General features: G+C 39.2%; 1 protein-coding gene across 3 annotated transcripts in view; it reads left to right on the forward strand.

Annotated features, from left to right (window-relative positions):
- LOC127658566 (neuropilin-2-like) overlaps positions 1-19,896 on the forward strand; it is a 96,281-nt gene that overhangs the window by 46,084 nt on the left and 30,301 nt on the right. For all 3 annotated transcript variants that reach the window (XR_007972406.1, XR_007972407.1, XM_052147925.1), the window contains exons 8-10: positions 10,669-10,813; positions 12,870-13,219; positions 13,717-13,861. Coding sequence is in view for 1 of the 3 variants with exons in the window: in XM_052147925.1 (XP_052003885.1) it covers positions 10,669-10,813; positions 12,870-13,219; positions 13,717-13,861 (640 nt within the window). In the remaining 2 variants the exon portion in view is untranslated. The remainder of the gene's footprint in view (positions 1-10,668; positions 10,814-12,869; positions 13,220-13,716; positions 13,862-19,896) is intronic.

A 19,896-nucleotide genomic window follows, 5' to 3' on the forward strand; every position in this document is an offset into this window, starting at 1 on the left:
AAGTAATTTGCAGCCTACCTTTTGGAACAGGCTTCACATCAGGAGCGTGCCTATGATGCCTTAAAATGCTGTCTAGCTCAGTAGGTTTTGGAACAGAGCCACAGACTTCCTTAGAAACCAGTATTTCATTAAAAACCTAGCACAGCACTCACACATACAGTACAAAGCAACACATGCATATACACTCAATACCAAAAATGTGTCATTTGGAGACATTCTATCCTTCCTGAAAATGTATATGATAAAGACATCAACATAATGGTATTTTTGCTGTTTTCACAAACGTACTGTTTCAAATTGTGATAAAGTCAAATGGTCTCAATCCCTTTCCATTACAAAAGGTCTGCTGGATTCCTTGCTTGTTTAATAAAATTATCAAGACTCTGTTAAGGGGTTTATATAGGGTGAGAGCATATGGTATGTGTGCTAACGTGTAAAAATAAGAATTTTCATGGGAGATAACATCAGCTCAGACTTCAAAACAGAAATTTGACAGCTCCGTCCATGTCTGTGCATTGCTCCATTTCATATTAAGTGCAGGGATAATATGATATAATAAGAAATAATGGGAGACTGCCGCAAGATCCAAGGAGAAATCCTCTGTTCTTCTGGAGCATTTAACCTTTTGTGATGTCACAGAGAATAAATGGTCTTTCAGACGAGTCATCTACATAAAAGGCAGCCAGACTGTGTGACGGTGGAAGGTGCTCATTGAAACGAGGAAACCAGTTCTCAAGCACAAACGGAAACATGGTAGTGAAGTAGTGTAAATATGTTTTTCATTGACTATAACAAATGGTGGTATTAGAGGAAGGATTTTCACCTCTGAGGGTCATAAATGTATCACCTGTTCTTCTAATTACTCTGTTCTGATTTGGAACAGCAGTGTGTATTTTCTATGCCATTACATTTTTAACATTTCCAAACAGGCTTCCCAAACACTCTCCCTGTCCAAATATGTCCATTGTTCAGAATACAGGTAGTCTCGACACAAACTCACGCCATTGATTGATGCAGTTGACATGTCGCTCAAGGATTCAACCTACAAATGGCTTGCTTGTAGTTGTCTCTTCACATTAAACTGTCATAGGATAAAGTGTGTTAACATTAAACTTCAACTTAATTTCAGATGCAAACTGTGAATTAAGAGGAAAGCAGAGAACTAAATCAACATTCTACACAAATTCTCTCCCTCTGAAATTGATTTAGTCTTCCAGCCATTGTAATCCACAAGCTGAGCTTTCACACTAATGAGTTGTGTTTTATATATTTACATTTATAATAAACAGATTTTCAGAGATTTCAACATGTAGAATTGTTCTCCTAAAGTTTTTGATTTATTCCTAATAACTTTCAGAGAGATTATCATTTGACAGCCAGTATTTGAAATTCATAACACATACAGAAAACAATGTCACAGGCCCATTAGACACAGTGCTAAATGCCACTCAGTGAATGGCCTTTCACCAAAACACCACATTTACAATTATGTATATTATTTTACAGTATACGGTATGCATAACATAATTATTTAATAATTAGGGGTGCTCCGATCAGGATTTTTACAGCCGATACGGTCAACGATCTTTTCATCTGATCGGCCGATACCGTTCCCAATCATTTCACCTTTTATCAGGATCTCTGTCGGCTATATGTAAGCATTCTGCACACTGTCACTAATTGAATTTTAATCTATATTAAGATAGAGAGCCTATAAAAGAAGCTGAGCATCTAACTGAAGACAAACTGATAACCCATAGGTGTTTTTGGTTATTGATTCATTGTCATTAATTCATATAATTATTATTATTCCTTAATTTTATTCCTTATTATTTACCTATTTCTATTTAATTTTTGCATTATATTTAATACATTATATTATGGTATCTTAAAACTGTATGAATTATATTTATAAATTTCTTTCCTGCCTTTTCATTTAGTTGGATGATTGTATTTATAGTTCTCACGAGGGCAAGAGATGACAGGAAAGCGGAGAAAGAGCGCCTGTTTCTGCACTCTACATGTGCTACTGTTGTTAATGTGGTGTAATCGGGAGATATTTAATAAAGATGTTTGAATTACACCACATCTTGTAACTCACATTATTATTGAGATGTCTATGCCCGTCGCTGCCTGAGAAGCTGTCACCATGAATGATAATAAGGGCCATTTCGCAGCTCGTGCTGTTATCCCTTTGCCTTGTCACGTGTGAAATGCCACATTAACAGTACAGTGCACAAACTTTTCATATTCGCCATACCTCTCCCACCGCATCATTCTTAACCGCTGAATCAAGTTTGTTGTTTTACAACACTATGCCAGTATTCCCCACACTCAGTGATGCCATGACAGTGCTGCTGATGTCTTAATGGAGACGCTTGTCTTTTGCAACATGAACGAGCCATAGGACGTGTATATCGTCCGATATCGATTTTTGGCTAATCAATTGGAGCATCCATTTTTAATATGACTGCTATGTGAACTACTGAAGCGAACTGCAAAAAATTAGGTGAAATTGATCAGTTACAGAATCTAAAAATATATACACTTATAACATGGACATGTTTTTTGTTAACTACCCACATATAGAAAAGTGTAAGGAGAATGTGCAGAGACTGATTTGAAAAAATAAAAGATAGGAAAAGGACCAGGGGAAAAGAGAAAGAAGAGTTGTTTGTGTACAAACATCATTAAACCCTTTGAGATTTTGTGCCTCTTCTGTAGTTTGTGAGTCACAGTGTTTAGCCCTATCGGTCCTTTCTAGCACTTGCTCTCTATTTCTTATTCCAGCTGTATCTCTCTCTGTTTTTCTCCTCTACTGAGGCTGGGTCCAGTCTGGCCTGCAACCAACCAGAGCCAGCCTGCTCTGTCAACATCTTCATCTGGGGCGTTGAGGTGTGGGAGAGAGCAGGAGAAGGGCAGAGAAAGATGGAGGGGGGAGAGTAATGACTCAAGCAGAGCTGTGAATGCTGACCACTTTTCCCAGCGGCCCCATCAGGCTATGGGAAAAAGTATGGCAGCAAGCCAATGCAAAGCAGAAAGAGATGGGGGATGAGATGAAAGACAAAAAGACAGACAGACTGGGGAACATAGCTCTGTCCAGTCTGTCACAGCACCTCTTTTACCTCCTGTGACCTTGCTTTGACTGTGTGGCTTTCCGTAACCCAGCATAAAAAGTGAGGTGTTGTGGAAGATAGTGTCCACATCTACTGTATAAGACCACTCTCTCTCTCTCTCTCTCTCTCTCTGTTATATTACCAGAGAAAGCATCTGTTAATAAGTATGCTCTGACCATTTTCTCAAAAAAGAAAATGATACATTTAGTCCTGGTTCGTTTAGCGTTCACACTGGCATTTTTAACACCAAACCTAAAGCTACAAAACAAAAGTTATAAGGATACACAACCTGATTGGACAGCTTTTATGACATATTTTGCGACATAACTTGCCAAACATCCAAAACAATGCTCGCTGTTGGGCTAAATGCGCTCGTTGGATTTCTATATATATATATATATATATATGGTGGTATTTTTACCAGCTGCGAACATACAAAGAGCTAATCAAATTTGTAAAGCATTCAAAACACCGGCAGGAATTCCTCCGTTGCATACACAAATGAAGATATGCTGTAAGGACGGCTGACGGCGGTTCCGACGCCTGTACTGAACTGTAATGGGCAACATAGCTCCTATGATGAGAAGAACCAGGTATGCTTGAGGCCAGTATTACTTCCTGTTATTGGGCCGTTTAGACGTCTATGGTGTGTTCATATATCATTCAAACCGCACCAGAGTTTGTTTGGTGCCCACCAAGGTTCGGATGGCAGCGTTCACACTTGTTCAAATTAACTGCGCTAACAGAGCAAACGTACCAGAGTTCGTTTTAATCTAACAAAACCTGCCAAGTGTGAACACACCAGTTTAATGTCTCTGCCCCATCGTGAAAAATTAAAATATGTCCACCTTCATTTGATCAGTAGATGACCCCAAATAAATCTGTCGTGACTGTCTCGAGTTTGGTCTGAGAAGTGGTGGGTGGAGTTGGTGTAAAAAAAAAAAAAAACAAGATGGGCTATTTGCACTTAGCATTTATTTATATGAGCCCCTTATCTAGTCTTGGAGGTCGAGACTTTAAAGCCCCTTATGCAGTGATATATAAGCAAAGGTAAGACCATGATGGCTCCTCATTAATGTAGCTAGTCTTTCTAATAATAATAATAACAATAGATTATAGTATTTCTGAAAAATAGTAAAGATTCTACCTAATAGATCATTTAATATGAAACTAAAATATTTTTGGTCAAAATATCACAGTTACTCTTAATACTGTAAAATTCTGAAACAGTTTTGTAAGAGTGATGTGTTTTTTTTGGAGCATTGCACAGTGTTGCTCTATTCCACCTTATTGCTGTTATAATGTCGGGGCTGCCTGTTTGAGAGTTCAAATGGCCGTTGATGCACTTGTGGGTGCCAGAGATACAGTAGATTAGAGCAGAGCATATCATTGATTCAAGCTGTTCTGTTACACTCATGGGGAAAACAAGCTTTTAATTACACCACAAAAATATAGCACTGCAGACGAGAAGCCTTTAGCACGTATAAATCGCTGAATGTGAGATTATCATTACATTAAATTAGCCATTAAATTAGTCTTAAATTTCACTTGGGTGGCCGCCAAAAACATTTTAATGGAAGAACCATGGCATTGTTCTTTCCATGCTGTCCGGGGAAACACTGCCTTAGAGGGTTCACTTTGGAGGATGGCATGGTAGCTCAATAGGTAGAACAGCCGCCTCACCGTTTGAGTCCTGTCTCAACCTGGGCTTTTTTTGTGTGGAGTATGCACGTTTCCTCCATTTGCTCTGGTTCCCCCACAGTTCAAAGACATGCAGGTCAAGTGAATTGGAGACTCTAAATTGCCCGTAGGTGAGAGTGTGAATGTGTTTGTCCATGTGTGTTAGCCCTGTATGGACTGGCCTCTTGTCAAGGGTGTTTCCCCACCTTCGGCCTGAGACAGCTGGGATGGGCTCCAGCCCTACCCATGATCCTACATAGGATAAATGGCTGTAGAAAATGGATGGATGGATGGTTCGCTTTGGGGCGTTATTAGCCTTATTGGCCAACACTGAGGTCTCCATTTCACCTCTTGAATATATTGTTACAAATACACAAATGTTCCTGTGCTGACAAGTTTTCTTAGGAATCCGATGTACCACTTAATCCTTGGACTGGCAGACATAGTTTTTCAATAATTCACATAAGCATTAATCCTTTTCCATCCTGCTGTACAGAACAGCTGCGCTAAGGCTGCATTTACAGTGTCAACCAGTATGGTTTGTAACAATATCTGGCACAGATTGGATCTTTTTGCATTTGTGTATACAGCCAAAAAAACATGTTGGAATATTTAAGATAGAAACAAGGTATTAAGGTAAACACAGATGGTTTTGTTGTTAGTGAATACAAACTAATGGGGAAAAAATACAAAAGTTTAAATATTGCATCTGTGCATTAGGCCTTGCTGAGAAATGCAGACTAAATGACCACAAGCAAGGTTATTTGTGCTAATGTAAATTTAAACTTCTCTTTACTTTTCGTTCAGAAAATATTTAAATTTGAATCTAATGTTTCTTGTAGTACATCTGAAAAAAATCTGGTGTTTCCTGCTGACAACAGCTCCGTAACAGTTTTCGTGAGTCATTTTTCACATGTGGTTACAGAGTCAGAGTCTGGGAGAGACCAAGCGAGGATGAATGAGATGAGTTCTCAATATCACAAAGATAGGGGAAAAAAGGAAGGCCTGCAGCTATTGCCCTGTGCCTGCCTCTTTCCCTCTCTCTCTTGCTGAGCTGTGCCAGCTGTACTGATGGTGTGTATCCATTCAGTTGCTGCACCTTTCCTGGTTCTTCTGCTGTGATTCTGATTAGCCCGATTCAGGGCCGGCCATTTGTCCTCACGGCCCGGCCCCACCCTCCTCCTCATCACAGTTTAACACTAGGTTGTATAAGTGTGTGTATTCAAATGCACTCAGACTCACCTTCATGTATTGAACAGCAATCACCTGAGACAGGTGACACATACCTGATCCCCCCCCATTGACTGCCTGCTGGGAAATACTAGCAGCAGTGTAAGAGGGATTGTGATAAGTAAAGCATGCAAATGCATGATTCATGATTGCAATTGAACATAAACCTTCACATGATGGCTGATGTCTTGTATCCATTTGTTACAACCCCGGCTACAGGCACGCATGCACACACAGACAACGCATCAGTCATAGATAAAGCCTAGACTGCAGAGAGAGAGAGAGAGAGAGAGAGAGAGAGAGAGAGAGAGAGAGAGAGAGAGAGAGAGAGAGAGAGAGAGAGAGAGAGAGAGAGAGAGAGAGAGAGAGAGAGAGAGAGAGAGAGAGAGAGAGAGAGAGAGAGAGAGAGAGAGAGAGAGAGAGAGAGAGAGAGAGAGAGAGAGAGAGAGAGAGAGAGAGAGAGAGAGAGAGAGAGAGAGAGAGAGAGAGAGAGAGAGAGAGAGAGAGAGAGAGAGAGAGAGAGAGAGAGAGAGAGAGAGAGAGAGAGAAAAGACATGAGAATGGAGTGAGCCAATAGAGTGAATGAGTTTGAGGGTGGCCTTGTATCAGTAGAACGGTCCATAACAGCAGACTTGACAGCACTTCTCCTCTTTCACTGTGTGGGAGTGTGTCATTACCAGCACCTGTGTGTCTGTCAACACAGCAACAGTCAGGGGCCAATGTGGCACAGGGATGCAAAGAAAACATTAGCAGGTGTGTGAGTAAAGAGAAAGAAAGAGACAGGGAAAGAGAGAAAAAAGGAATAACAAGGCATGCATTTAATATAACTAATATCGTCATCTGAAAGCTATTGCTGTATTCCTTGTGGTCTGTCTACAGAGGCAGCATTTCAAAGCATCATATGTACGATCCCAAAGTGAAGGATGTTCCAAAATATTTTGCTTTCTCATTTACATTTACCCCAATTTGCCTCAATTGAATGAATCCTTCACAGAGAAGGCAAGATATGAAAAAAATGGGCTTGTTGATTATAAATAAACCAATACTTCATTCAAACTTATATTTCTGATCTGTACTTTTCAATACAAAGTAATTACAAATGTATTTTACCAAATATGTTTGTATGCTACATATTTTTACATTCATTAGACTATTGCATCATTATCTTAGCAACATGCTAACACCAAACTCTATTAAAAACAATTACTAGTTGTGTCTCCTGTGCGGAGTGGTATTTATGTAGCATGTAGAGCTGCTGCCTAAATAAAATGTTCCATAATGGTGATTTGGGGTGATTAAACCTGTGTCAGTGTAACTCCACCTCCCACTATAGATTTATTGCTTCTGTTAGAGCCCAGGACTTTATGACATTTCTGTCATCCTTCTTACTTCCCATCTTCCTCTGTCTTAGAGGACCAGAGGGAAATCAAAGTTCTTCATCCTCATCTCAGCCTGCTCCCTAAAGTCCTTACTGTAAATGGACTGTTTAATCCTGTAACGTCTGTTAGGTTTTTCACACATTTTTCTATTTTTATCATTTTGACATCTTCATGGTTAATACTCTCTTCTTTGTGCTTGGAACATCAATCATAATGACCAGTGGACATTCTGTCCCAAATCCAGTGTGACACACACACCTGTTTGTAGGTTATAAGGGGCTCATGGCTCCCCAGTTTAATGCTGGTTTGGATTAACCAGGTTGAACAATCCATAAACAGGGCAGGGAAACTCCCAGTCCATGGACAACAGTCAATAAAAACTAGATATTTATACAAGTGGCTGGAGCTGGCTCGTGCAATACTTGCCACCTCGATTCTAGAGTGATGCTGGCATTATGTGGTTGCTTGGGTGAAGGCATTGCTGGATGGTTACTAGGATGTTCTGGGTAGTTTCTTGTAGTAGTTAGTTTGTTGCTTACTGGCCCAAGTAAAAAGTGTCCAATCCTATGATATTCTGGTTCCTACAAATGATTTGCACTTCACCTTTAATGTAAATCTAAAAATACCAACCAAAAAATTTCGGGGGTTTTAAAAAATCTCTAACCTTGAGTATACTTAGTATAAGGGTTAATCAGTGACAGTGATACTAGATATTATTACAGAGCATATTGTGTGTGTATTCCTTTATTTATGATTCAACATGTGGTTTTTGTGAGTGTGTATGCTGGTTGTAAGGTGGCCTATTCATTTCCTCTGGGAAGACAGTGAATATTCCCTATGACCAACGGCACAGATTTGGAACATTTCACAGGCTTCTTGATGTGGCTATGTTTTTCTTAGAGTGTGTGTGGCAGGTTATGTCAGTGAATTGTGAGAAATAGGACTCTCCCACATATTGAAGAAGTGATGTATTACACGTTGCTTACCACCAGTTCACACACACACACACACACACACACACACACACACACACACACACACGTTGGTCTACCTATCATTACGAGGACTTTCCATAGACATAATGATGTTTATACTATACAAACTATAGATTCTATCCCCTAAACCTAATACATCTCCTAAACCTAACCCTCACAAAAAACGCTCTGCATTTTTACATTTTCAATAAAACATTGTTTAATATGTTTTTAAGCTATTTAAATTATGGGGACACTAGAACTGTCCTCATAAACCACATTTATATCATAATACCCTTGTAATTACCAGTTTGTAACCAAAAAAATTGTCCTCGTAAACCATATAAACATGCCTACACATCCGCATCACTCGGCTCTCACATACTGTGCTGTGTTGTAAAACTTCACAGGCAGAGATGGGGCAAGGTCACATTCCATCATGAGGTCATTAAACAAAAGCAGATTTATATAGTGCATGTCTGCATCTTCCTACTGACAATAGACAACACGCCCCCTTTATTTACTAAAACATTTTTCTCTCTTCTCACACACTGTCACATTTTCCAAGCACGGAACAAATATGTGTTTTAGCCACACCTGAAATTGCGAATAAATAGAGAAAATGTACCTGCCATGAAATAGTATTTCGTTTATTATTGTATTTTGAAGCAGTATAATTTTATTAAAGTATGTTTGGCCCTTTAACAATAGGGTTATTTAGCAGTTGTATCCATATGAGCAGGATTGTTTTTCGCCTGCAGCTTCAAGACTGTCCTAGTCAGTCTTAAACAGTTTTTTTTGTCATTTTGTTAGATCTGTTCCACCGAGGAAACACATGGATTTTTATTGTTTAAGTGCCTTGCATTAAGGATGGTCTCACTATTGTTCTCACATCATTAAACAGACAGTTACTAATAAGGTTTTTGGTTAACTGGTGAGTAACTAAGATTTAAATAAGTTATGTTATTGATATAGGCAGTATGTTCTTGCATTTTGCACTTGGAAAGTGTTTGTTTTTTTTCTTTTTGCTCTGTTCTATATAAAAAATGTACTTCTTTAGCATGAAACTGATCTAACGGTGATCTTCCCTGTGTACGGTGTCAAGTTTCAACATACTGTATACGAAATATATAAAATAATAATAATTACAGCCTATTGTATTAGTATTTATTTATTATCCCTTATTCATTTTAGAAACAGTTATTGAATATTGTTATTTATATAAGCTAAGTAGCCTATCATTAATGAAATCTATTGGGAATTGTATTTATTACAGCTAAAAGTTATGTGAGAAAAAAGTTTTGAACATTAATAATCTTATTAATAACCTTAATAAGATAAAACTGAAATTCACAGCTTAACACTTCTGTGTACAATTTTGAAGGCTGCTTATTGGATCAATACAGGTAAATGTCATTGTGCAACTATGCATTACTTTTAGGGGGAGAGCTTATGACCTACTTGTTAAGTCTTACCTTAAGAACAGGTGGTGCAACTAAATTAAGCTCTGACTTAGTTACAAACTAACGTAGTTACTAAGCCCTGTGAACTTTACGTCTCAACTTTACGTACTCAACACAGCTGGTGCAACTCTATCCGCGTGTGTGTGTGCGTGCGCACTGATGGAGGACTTGCCATCTTCTGGTCCTTCTCCTCTTTCCCACTTCATCTCTCTGGAGACAAATGCCTTGACAAAGACTCATATGTCTGAGAAAGGAGGAGAGATTGAGATGTGCTATCAGAGCTTGTCATCTTGTCCATATTAACAATCCAAAATGATTGTTGTCTGAAGCAATATGACACATTTCTGTGATAGCCTTGGAATTGCTTGTTGAAATACTATTGATCCGCCCAACTCATGTAAACGATGGCATGTAAAGTCCCTTGGGACACACCCAAAAACAAGTGGTTGCATCTCATTTTATTTGTTCATGTGTAAATATACATACAGTGTGTGTGTATGTGTGTATATATATATATATATATATATATATATATATATATATATGGACATTCAAGCCCAAGAAGTGACAATTAATTCAGTCCAATTTCTGTGGCCTCTTACTGGTTCTGGTTTACGATGTGAGTGCTTGCGTGTGTTTGTAGGGGATTGTTTATTTTAACAGTGATTAAAGTTAAAATCTCACTTTACCCCAGTAAAGATCCTCTTACTGTGTGAGAATTTGTTTGCAGGGTAAGTTTGTTTTTGCAGAATGAGCAGTCCTTGCAAAACCACCGCCTGAATACTAATAAATATCTTTTTCTCTCTCTCTCTCCCCATCTCCTTAGATTTTCCATGCTAATGCAGACCCCTCAGAGGTGGTCTTGAACCGGATCCCTCAGCCTGTCTTAGCTCGGTTTGTCCGCGTCCGTCCACAGACATGGAAGAATGGAATCGCTTTGCGGTTGGAACTTTACGGCTGTCAAATCACGGGTCAGTAAAACTCACACCACACACAGTTTCTGTGCCTCTATGGAAGTCCAAATGGAAAAAGCAAAAATAATGAACACTCTACAACTGTCTGGCATTGGCCGGACCAGACAGCCCACCCCAAAATCACGCCATTGGTTGAGCCAGTTTTGCAAAGTTGGGCACGTTGGATTTCCCCAACTAACAGAGTAATGTTTTGATTGAGCCACTGTTTACACTTTTCAGAGAAATCAAAATACAAATAGCTTACTTATAGTTATTTCTGCACCTTAAGTTGGGATAGGATAAAGTATTTTTGCATCAAAACATTTACATGTTTTGTATTTAATTTGGTCCTCCAGCACTTAAAGCAATAGTTCACCCAATAATGAAAATTATCTTAGCATCTACTCACCCTCATGCAATCCCAGATGTGTATGACTATCTTTCTTCTGCAGAGCAAGACTTTTTGAAAAATATTTCAGCTCTGTAGGTCCATACAAGTGAATGGTTATCAGACATTTGTAGCTCCAAAAATCACATACATGAAACATAAAAGTAATCCATATGACTCCAGTGGTTAAATCCATATCTTCAGAGCCAATATGGGTAAGAAGCTGAACAATATTTATTTATTTCTTTGCTCTAAATCTCCACTTTCACTTTCAGATGTGAAAGTGAAACTAAACAGTCACCAGATGTGACTTTCAGATCTAAAAGTGAAAGTGTCAGTGGGGATTTAGAGGGGGAAAGGACCTAAATTTTGCTCTGTTTCTCACCAACACCCATTATATCGCTTTTGATAGATTTAACAACTTGAGTCATATGGATTACTTTTATGTTTCATGTATGTGATTTTTGGAGCTACAAACGTCTTATAACCATTCACTTGCATTGTATGGACCTACAGAGATTAAATAGTCTTCTAAAAATCTTCATTTGTGTTCAGCAGAAGAACTATCCTTTTAAGGGAACTCAAGTTTTGTGCTGAACGTAAAATAATACAGTATTAAATAACTAACTAGTTATACACCTCTTTCGCACACACAGCTGTGTTCAAACTTTTTAACTTTCGAATGAACTTTCGTACACAGAGCAGGGTAGCAGACACTGTATGTGACAAATATTTTTCCAGAAGCCCACTGTGTCCCTGTCTACCAATCTCAGAACTGTATTTATCAGAGCTCTTTAGGGACCTGATTGAGTTTGGCTATTTATGGAGATAGCAGTCATCTAATTCTGTTAGCATGTCCTGGAGCAGATGAGAGAGGTGAACTGCTTTTACACTGCTATCAATGTTATCAGAGACATCACACTTCATCATTATGCTATTAAACAGTGATTTTCTCCTATTTTCGTTGACACTGAGCCAGACAAATGTTCTTTTAGAGACAGGGTCTTTTTCAACACTGACACAAACTATGCATGAACCGACCACTGGGGGTGGTCGGGTCCCCTGCAGGCATCCAGCCCAGTACGAGCCGCTTTCAGTGTGGCATGTCGCTGCCCTTCCTGTCTTGTGAATATAAGAGTGATGCTGGGGCTGCGGGATATCTGGCTGTGCCAAGCCCATAAAGATGCCCATGAAGTCATCGATCACGTTTGTACTGTTAGCCTCAGTCTGTGTTTTACAGCATTTTCTCGCAGAGTGTGGGTGTACCTCTGGGTGTAATTCAACTGAGATTGTTAAAATGGGCTTGAAGCAGATGCCCCAGTCTGAATCCATTTTCCCTCCCTCTGTTTTTCTTCCTCTTTTGTTCTGTGTTTAAGCTATAGGCCAAAATCAATCATTTATTTCTGGTACCTTTGTATTCGGGATGTTTGGAGCTGAGTGGGCTTGCTTTTAACTCTATAGAGGCGAACCTAGAACACATAATACTTCCTGTAATAAATCCCACACACAAGCACATATGTCTGCGCACACACAAACACTCCCACTCTGTTTATTTATTATTTACTCTTTAGGCCTCTCTTATGACATTACAACATGAAACATTTATTTCTACAGCCTTAAAGTGTCAATTCCTCTCTGCTTCACCATTACTCATCTGTCTATCCTCCTCTCCCCACCTCTGTACAGATGCTCCATGCTCGGAGATGCAGGGAATGCTGTCTGGCCTCCTGCCCGATTCCCAGATCTCAGCCTCCTCCATGAGGGACATCCACGGGGCCACAGGTGCAGCCCGGCTGGTGGCCAGCCGTTCAGGGTGGTTCCCCAGTCCCACGCAGCCTGTGGCCGGGGAGGAATGGCTGCAGGTGGACCTGGGAGTCCCCAAAACCGTACGGGGTATCATTACACAAGGGGCCCGTGGGGTGGACGGCAGTACCAGTGCGGAGAACCGAGCCTTCGTGCGGAAGTATAAACTGTCCCATAGCTTGAACGGAAAAGACTGGAGCTACATTATTGACCCAAAGACCAATCTCCCAAAAGTGAGAACCAAACCCAGGCTTGTGATTTACTGCACACACCAAATTGCACTTTCAAATCAACCCTGGTGAAAAATAGCTTTAGGTTTCTAGCTGGTTTAAGTCATTTATGGTCATTTTGTTCCAAGCTGGATAAAGTGGGTCTAAATGGGTTCTCAGCTGGACTACCAGTAGACCAACTTTTTGACCAACAGTTCACCAGAATCAGATTATTAACAGACTCATTTAATTCTTCTATCTTGCTCATTTTAGCAACTCAGCATTTCACTTCTAGATTCTTCTAGATTCCCAATCTTCCAGTCTGAGAGCAGAATTAAGTTATACTGCAAGCTTTTGATAACATTCCAGTGAAATCATCCATATTTGTGCTAATTATAACCTGAGCTCAGGAGCTCCATCCCTGTGCCAGCAGAGATTCAGAAATCTAAAGAATATCCACTAGCTTTTCTCTCTCAATCACATAGATATGCTAATGTACTTTTGTGATCTTTCTACTACAGATTTTTGAGGGAAACACACACTACGACACCCCAGAGATCCGCCGCTTCGACGAAAACGTGGCCCAGTTTATCCGGGTGTATCCGGAGAGGTGGTCCCCTGCCGGCATCGGAATGAGGCTTGAGATACTGGGTTGTGATTTACCTGGTAAGACCTCACCTGTTTGCTACAGTGATTTTACCATGGTTATGAGGTGTTGTTAGGCACAACTGAGGCACTCATCTCAGGCCCAATCAGGCCCTCAATGGCATAGATTTCTCATTGGCTTAATAATAAACAAGGGATGAATCCCAGTAAACAATTCACACACTTTTAATATTGTTCATTAGCCTTGCTGCTGGCTATTTATAGTTGCCTGCAGCAACTTTATACTAATGTACAATTCAACTGATGCGGTCACTGGCATATTTTTACTATTTTACAATTGCTTTGAACGTGTCTCCAATTCTAGTCAGAATTTCAGACTTAGAATTATCAGTTTTATAATTAAAAATAAACACACTGCCCCCAGCTACATCATCTATCTTTAGCTAGAAAGGAGCAGTCCTCCATCTGCTCTGTCAGATCCAGCTTTCCTCTCTGTCCCCGATGTCCTTCAGATCTCATCCTCCTGAAAGTTTTACCTGTCACAGCATGATGATCAGCTGAAAGGACACATGGATGCTCCCGCTGGACCTAGCCTGGGCTATATAAAGGGCCCAGCCGCGAGGCAGTGATCGACAGGCTGTCTTTATAGCTCTGCATCTGCAGGAGCGCCAGGGGCTAAGGAGCATTAGAGGGGCTGCTAGGAGGCAGAAGAGACGGTGTAGGTGGAGGCCAGGGGAAGCCTTGGGGCTGAGTGCCCAGGTTTATTAGCGTAGTAGAGTTAAAGGAGAAAGAAACTGTGATACAAACCAAGATGGAGAGCTGGTGTTTGCACAGAGTTTGTTGGTGGCACTTTGCAGGTGGAAAATGTGTTCTGGGATGAAAGCTTCATGTGTCATCTGCGGTGCTTGGTGTGATACTGGCAAAGGTTCACGTTGCCTGTGGGCCATAAATGAAGGAGATTGAAGGACTGAGAGAGAGGCAGAGACATAGGAAATCAAGACAATCAAACAGGATGAAAGAAATTATGGAATGATCAAAGAGAATGTGTTAATGAGTGAAGAAAAACGGACTGACGGGTGATTGTATTTGTGCATGCACAAGTTTATGTTTGTGCAATGATTGTGTGGTAAGGCTCTTTAAGTGCACAACTGTGCACCAGATGTTCAAGACACAGGGGGCTCAATCTACCCCACTCACTGCTGAACAGCCCCAGTGCCTAATCTCCCTACTAAATCTAATCACACACAGACCCTGAGAAACACAGACTCACATAAACCTTGCGCAAACATACTTTTATAATCACACACTCATATGTATTTTGTATACATACTATACAGTGCAGTCGAAAAGTCTGAGACCCTATTGCAAATATGGAATTCAAAATATTATTTATCGATGGAAATAAGCAGAATGTTTTAGGATTTTGGCAAATGTTAAACAAAGAAGCATTAAAAAGTAGAATGACATTATTTAAGATTATGCAAGCTTATTAAAGCACACAAGATGCTATTTGAAGCATTCTGAAATCATGCTGGGTTAACCTGGATCATCTGGTTTTGCACAAACATACATGCCAGCTCAACTGTATGCTGTTATTAAAGCAGAAGGAGAACATACCAAATACCAAGAAATATATATATTAATTTGATATACTTTCCTTCTGGAAGCAGGACAGAGTACCTGCAATTTATAAGAGCTGCCAGTATGCAAGAATAGCTGCCGGTACTGTGTCAGGAATTGTAAATCATTGCAGGTACAGCATTGCCATCACTTAGCTACATCACCTAGCGTGCTGGGCTGGTGAAAAAATCTATTTGCATTAGGAATGTTGTCCATGTGTAGATAAAAACATTTTTACCGCAAAAGATATGGTTATTTCATTGCATGCTACTGTATTTATCTAACCTTTATCACTCAAACATTTTGGTGTTCCTACACTAGAAGGTGCGCAAAATAATTTTTTTACCAGTGAGAAATACATGAACTCGGTTTGAATGTTATTTTTGACTGGGATGAAATTAGAAGAACGGTGTTCGGCTTCTTCGATAGTGAAAATCAGGTTTGTTTGTTTCTTTCTTTCTTCTTTCTGTATACTCGCCATCACAAATTAGTTTCCTTAACATCTGTTATTCACTTCCACGGTGATCACTAACAGCACCATTCCTCGAAGGAGCCATTTGACAACAAAAAACATACAGAATTAATGTTTAAATAAGATTGCCCTAATTCAGCACTCTAAAGCACACTTCCATGACAGTACTTTTGTAAATTGTGGTTGTTTGCAACTGTGGTGCAAGGGTGAGTGACGCAGGGGCCTGGGGGGAGAGAGATTAAATATTCACAGGGCTACATCAGTCTCACTCCACTGCACAGAGATGTTTACACCAATCACACATCTGCCATAGCGTTTATAGTAACCTACTGACCAAACACACATACTTTTATATAAAGACACAATTATTATAATTTATTACATGGCTCTCTAGAATACTTAATTCTGATTGCTCAAGCACTGAATTCTGTTTTCAGATAATTTTGTATAATGATCGCTAAACTGTATAATTAACCATTGTCTAGACCATTGGTTCCCAACCTTTTTTCCAAAGGACCCTTATTTTAACATTCAAAATCCTGAATGACCCCCCTCTCCAGTGAGGAAACATTTTTTGTATTACTACAAAACCTTTGAATGTATATTTTAATTTGAGCTCTCGTCAAATGATCGCTGAAGTTCTGGGGTCTGTTTTGTAAGGACAATTTTCCAAAGGAAAAACTCCCTGGGTTTACGATAATTAAGATAATTATGATAATTAAATAATAATAAATCCACAAATAATAATGAATAAATAAATAATAAATACATCAATCCAAATAAATCCTTGTTTTCTTTTTACCATGTTTTCTCTTCTCCCTGGTGCTTTGCCATAGTCACTAATTTGGTGTTGGCTATAACCTGTTGTTTTGATCGTTGCTCATTACTGTACAATTAGAACAAGAAGTTTAGCGCATCTCTAAAAAAAAGCCCTCCATCCTTACCACTATCGCGAGATGCACACCTTAAAAAACAGCCTACGTTAGACATACTGGGTGTCTTGTCTTTTCAAGTATCTCATAAACAATAAAATATGATTAAAATACTCTAAATAGCTCTATTTGTGCTTTATTACAAAAATAAATACAAAATAACTATTTCACACATTCCACTTTTTTCTTCTCATAACCCACACAATAGAGAGAGCTTTGCAGTAACCGTGAAGCTCTGGCGACCCCCAGCTTGGGAAGCACTGGCCTAGACAACCAATTTCTTACACAGCTAAGCTAGTTTCATGTCTCTCATATTACCCTGCAATACTTGTCACATAATACAATTATATTTTATACAATTTTAATTTTAATAAAATTATATTCGTTTAGAGGCTGCCATGCCATTATTTGATTTTTTTTTTTTTTTTTTTTTTTTATGCAAAGTTTTTCCACACTATTGTGGTATTAGTCAAGCCCACCATACAATAAACGGCACAGAAAAAAATTAAAATATATTGAACTGTGTTTAATTGCTTTTTATGTCAGCCAGGCCATCTCTTCCTGTCTAAGCGGGTAGTTCTTGGTTAATATGCATTTTGGTCCAGACTTAGTCAAAGGTCTGTCTGTGCAAGACTATGATCACCCTGTTGGGGTTTAATTTATGTAATCGCATCAACGCTCAAACTGACGCACAAACTTAAACAAAAATTCCAAGGTCATGTGGCGGGATTCCTGAGCTGTTTCTAAACTCAGTTTTTGTCCCAAAATCCCTTCAGCCTCCTAGAGGAAAGAAATCTGGGGTGAGGTCCATGAAATGAGAAATAATTAATTGATGAATAAATAAACAGAGGCGTGGCAGACAGACCTGGCATGAACAGGAAAACACACATTGGGACTTTAGATATTTCAGACACCTGTTTATTATTTATTAGTGGACTCAGCTTCATGTCAGGCCCGATGTCCCTGCCTCTGGGAGAAGAGAGAGAGTGAGAGAAAGAGAGGATGCAAGAGTGAGAACAGTGACCTCTACTGGGTGCTAAGTGTCTAAAAATTACTGGAGCTGGAAGGAGACACCTTCTACACAGCTTGTAAGTAATCCTGGGCACTCAAAGACTTCTTTCTCCTCTCAGCCTGTATGTGTGAGTGGAGGTACTGAGATTTAGCAACAGAGGGTCACACATTTTCACCAGAGACAGTATAAGGAAGAAGAGAAAGACGACCCATAACAAAATGAATGAGAGAAACCTAATACTCGATTTAGCAGCTGTAAGAATGGAAATCTTACCTTTAATATAAAAAAAGTGCATCTTAGCTTTTTAAAGAGGCTGTCTTTTTGTTTACTCTTGAACATGCATGGGCATTAGCTGGACCAACTAGATTTATTATGCCATTGTTGTCTGATATTACTGATTCGAAAAATGTGCTATTTGAGTGTAATCTTGGCAAATGTTTTTGTTTATTAAAGTCTTTCACCATGCAAGTAGATTGGAGTTCATACTTGCCTCATACCTACATAGAACGTAGCTGCCCAGGGGCATTCGAAAGAACTGGCTTGACTTGAAGGGAGTTCACCTTGTGCTCAAAGTCGCATGTGGTTAGAATAGCGGCTACATTCGCTTAGAGCTGGAGTCTCAGATCTGCCACAACCCATATGCCACACATGTGCCTAATGTTTAAAGACATTGTAAACACACCCTATATGGGTGAACAAGAATGCCACGCACCAAAGAGAGAGAGTGGGGGAGTCTGGATTTAGAATAAATGCACACTAATCACTCTCACGTGTGTGGGTGGAGCCTCTGTCTGTCCATCAAGAGAACAGTGGATGTGGTTTTGGACACAACATGCTTCCCTTCATTCCTCGCTTGGGCAGCTGGAGATATATTTAAATATGGAAAATTGTTTCCTCTTCTTTTCATCTTTGACAAGCAGAATGTAATCAATTTTCTCTGCTGTCTGGCTCTATGTTCTTACCTCTAGCCAAAACTGGAGTGGCTGGTTCTCTATTTCTCCAATTCAGCAGTATCTGAATGAATGTACACTGACGTTTAAAAATTTGGGGTCACTTACTCATTCTTTATTATAATTTTTTCTTCACATTTTAGAATAATAGTGAAGTCATCAAAACTATAGAATAACAGAAATTGAATTATGGTAATTATGTTGTGTCTAAAAAGCTCAAAAATATATTAAAAAAATGTTATATTTTAGCATCTTCAAAATATCCACTCTTTGCTTAGAATTTGCCGAAACGTATTCTTGACATTTTCTCAACCAACTTCTTGAGGTATCACACTGGAATACTTTTAAAACAGTAATAAAGTAGTTCCCATCTACGCTGGGCACTTATTGCCTGCTTTTCTTTAGTATTCGGTCCAAGTCATCCATTTCAAAAACGTTGTTTTTTTTTAAAATAACATCTTAGCTTTGTAATGAAATAAATGCATATGTTGGCACTATTATGTTTTTGTCTACAAAACTAATTTCAAACATTTAAGCTTACGCCTTCAGATCAAAAGGTTTTTAAGATCACGAGAAACGCTTCAGTCAAGTGACCCCAAACTTTTTGAACGGCAGTGCATGTGAACTATCAAACTGCAGCTCTTGTCTTGCAGTTCAGTTGGCTCTTTGAATTTATCGTCCACATGTTTCAGTTTAGTGTAGCCCCCAACTCATGCTTGCACTCACATACGCCCACATGTCATTCTTCATATCCCCCCAGTGTAAATATTTAGATTGAGCTCTGCTCCTCTCCTCCTCTTTTTCCATGCAGCACGTATTTCCTGCCCTTTATTATGTGATGTGCGTACTTCTGTCTTTGTAATTTACAGTAAAGCTCTCCTACTGTAAATCTAACTTACCAGTATAAAGTGTTGGGTAAAAATATAGATTTTCCAATTAATTGATCATTGAATGATCCCGGTATCGCTTAAAATCCAAAGATCTATCTTTCATTTTCACTTTAAAGTTTACTTCAGTTTTGGTTGTGTTTATTATTATATCTGTTAAGTAACTAGCAATTAAGTTGTATAGTTTGGACACTGTTGGTAATTCCAAGCACTGAAAGTGTG

The sequence above is a fragment of the Xyrauchen texanus genome, chromosome 18, assembly GCF_025860055.1.
Source record: "Xyrauchen texanus isolate HMW12.3.18 chromosome 18, RBS_HiC_50CHRs, whole genome shotgun sequence".
NCBI classification, from domain to species: Eukaryota; Metazoa; Chordata; class Actinopteri; order Cypriniformes; family Catostomidae; genus Xyrauchen; species Xyrauchen texanus.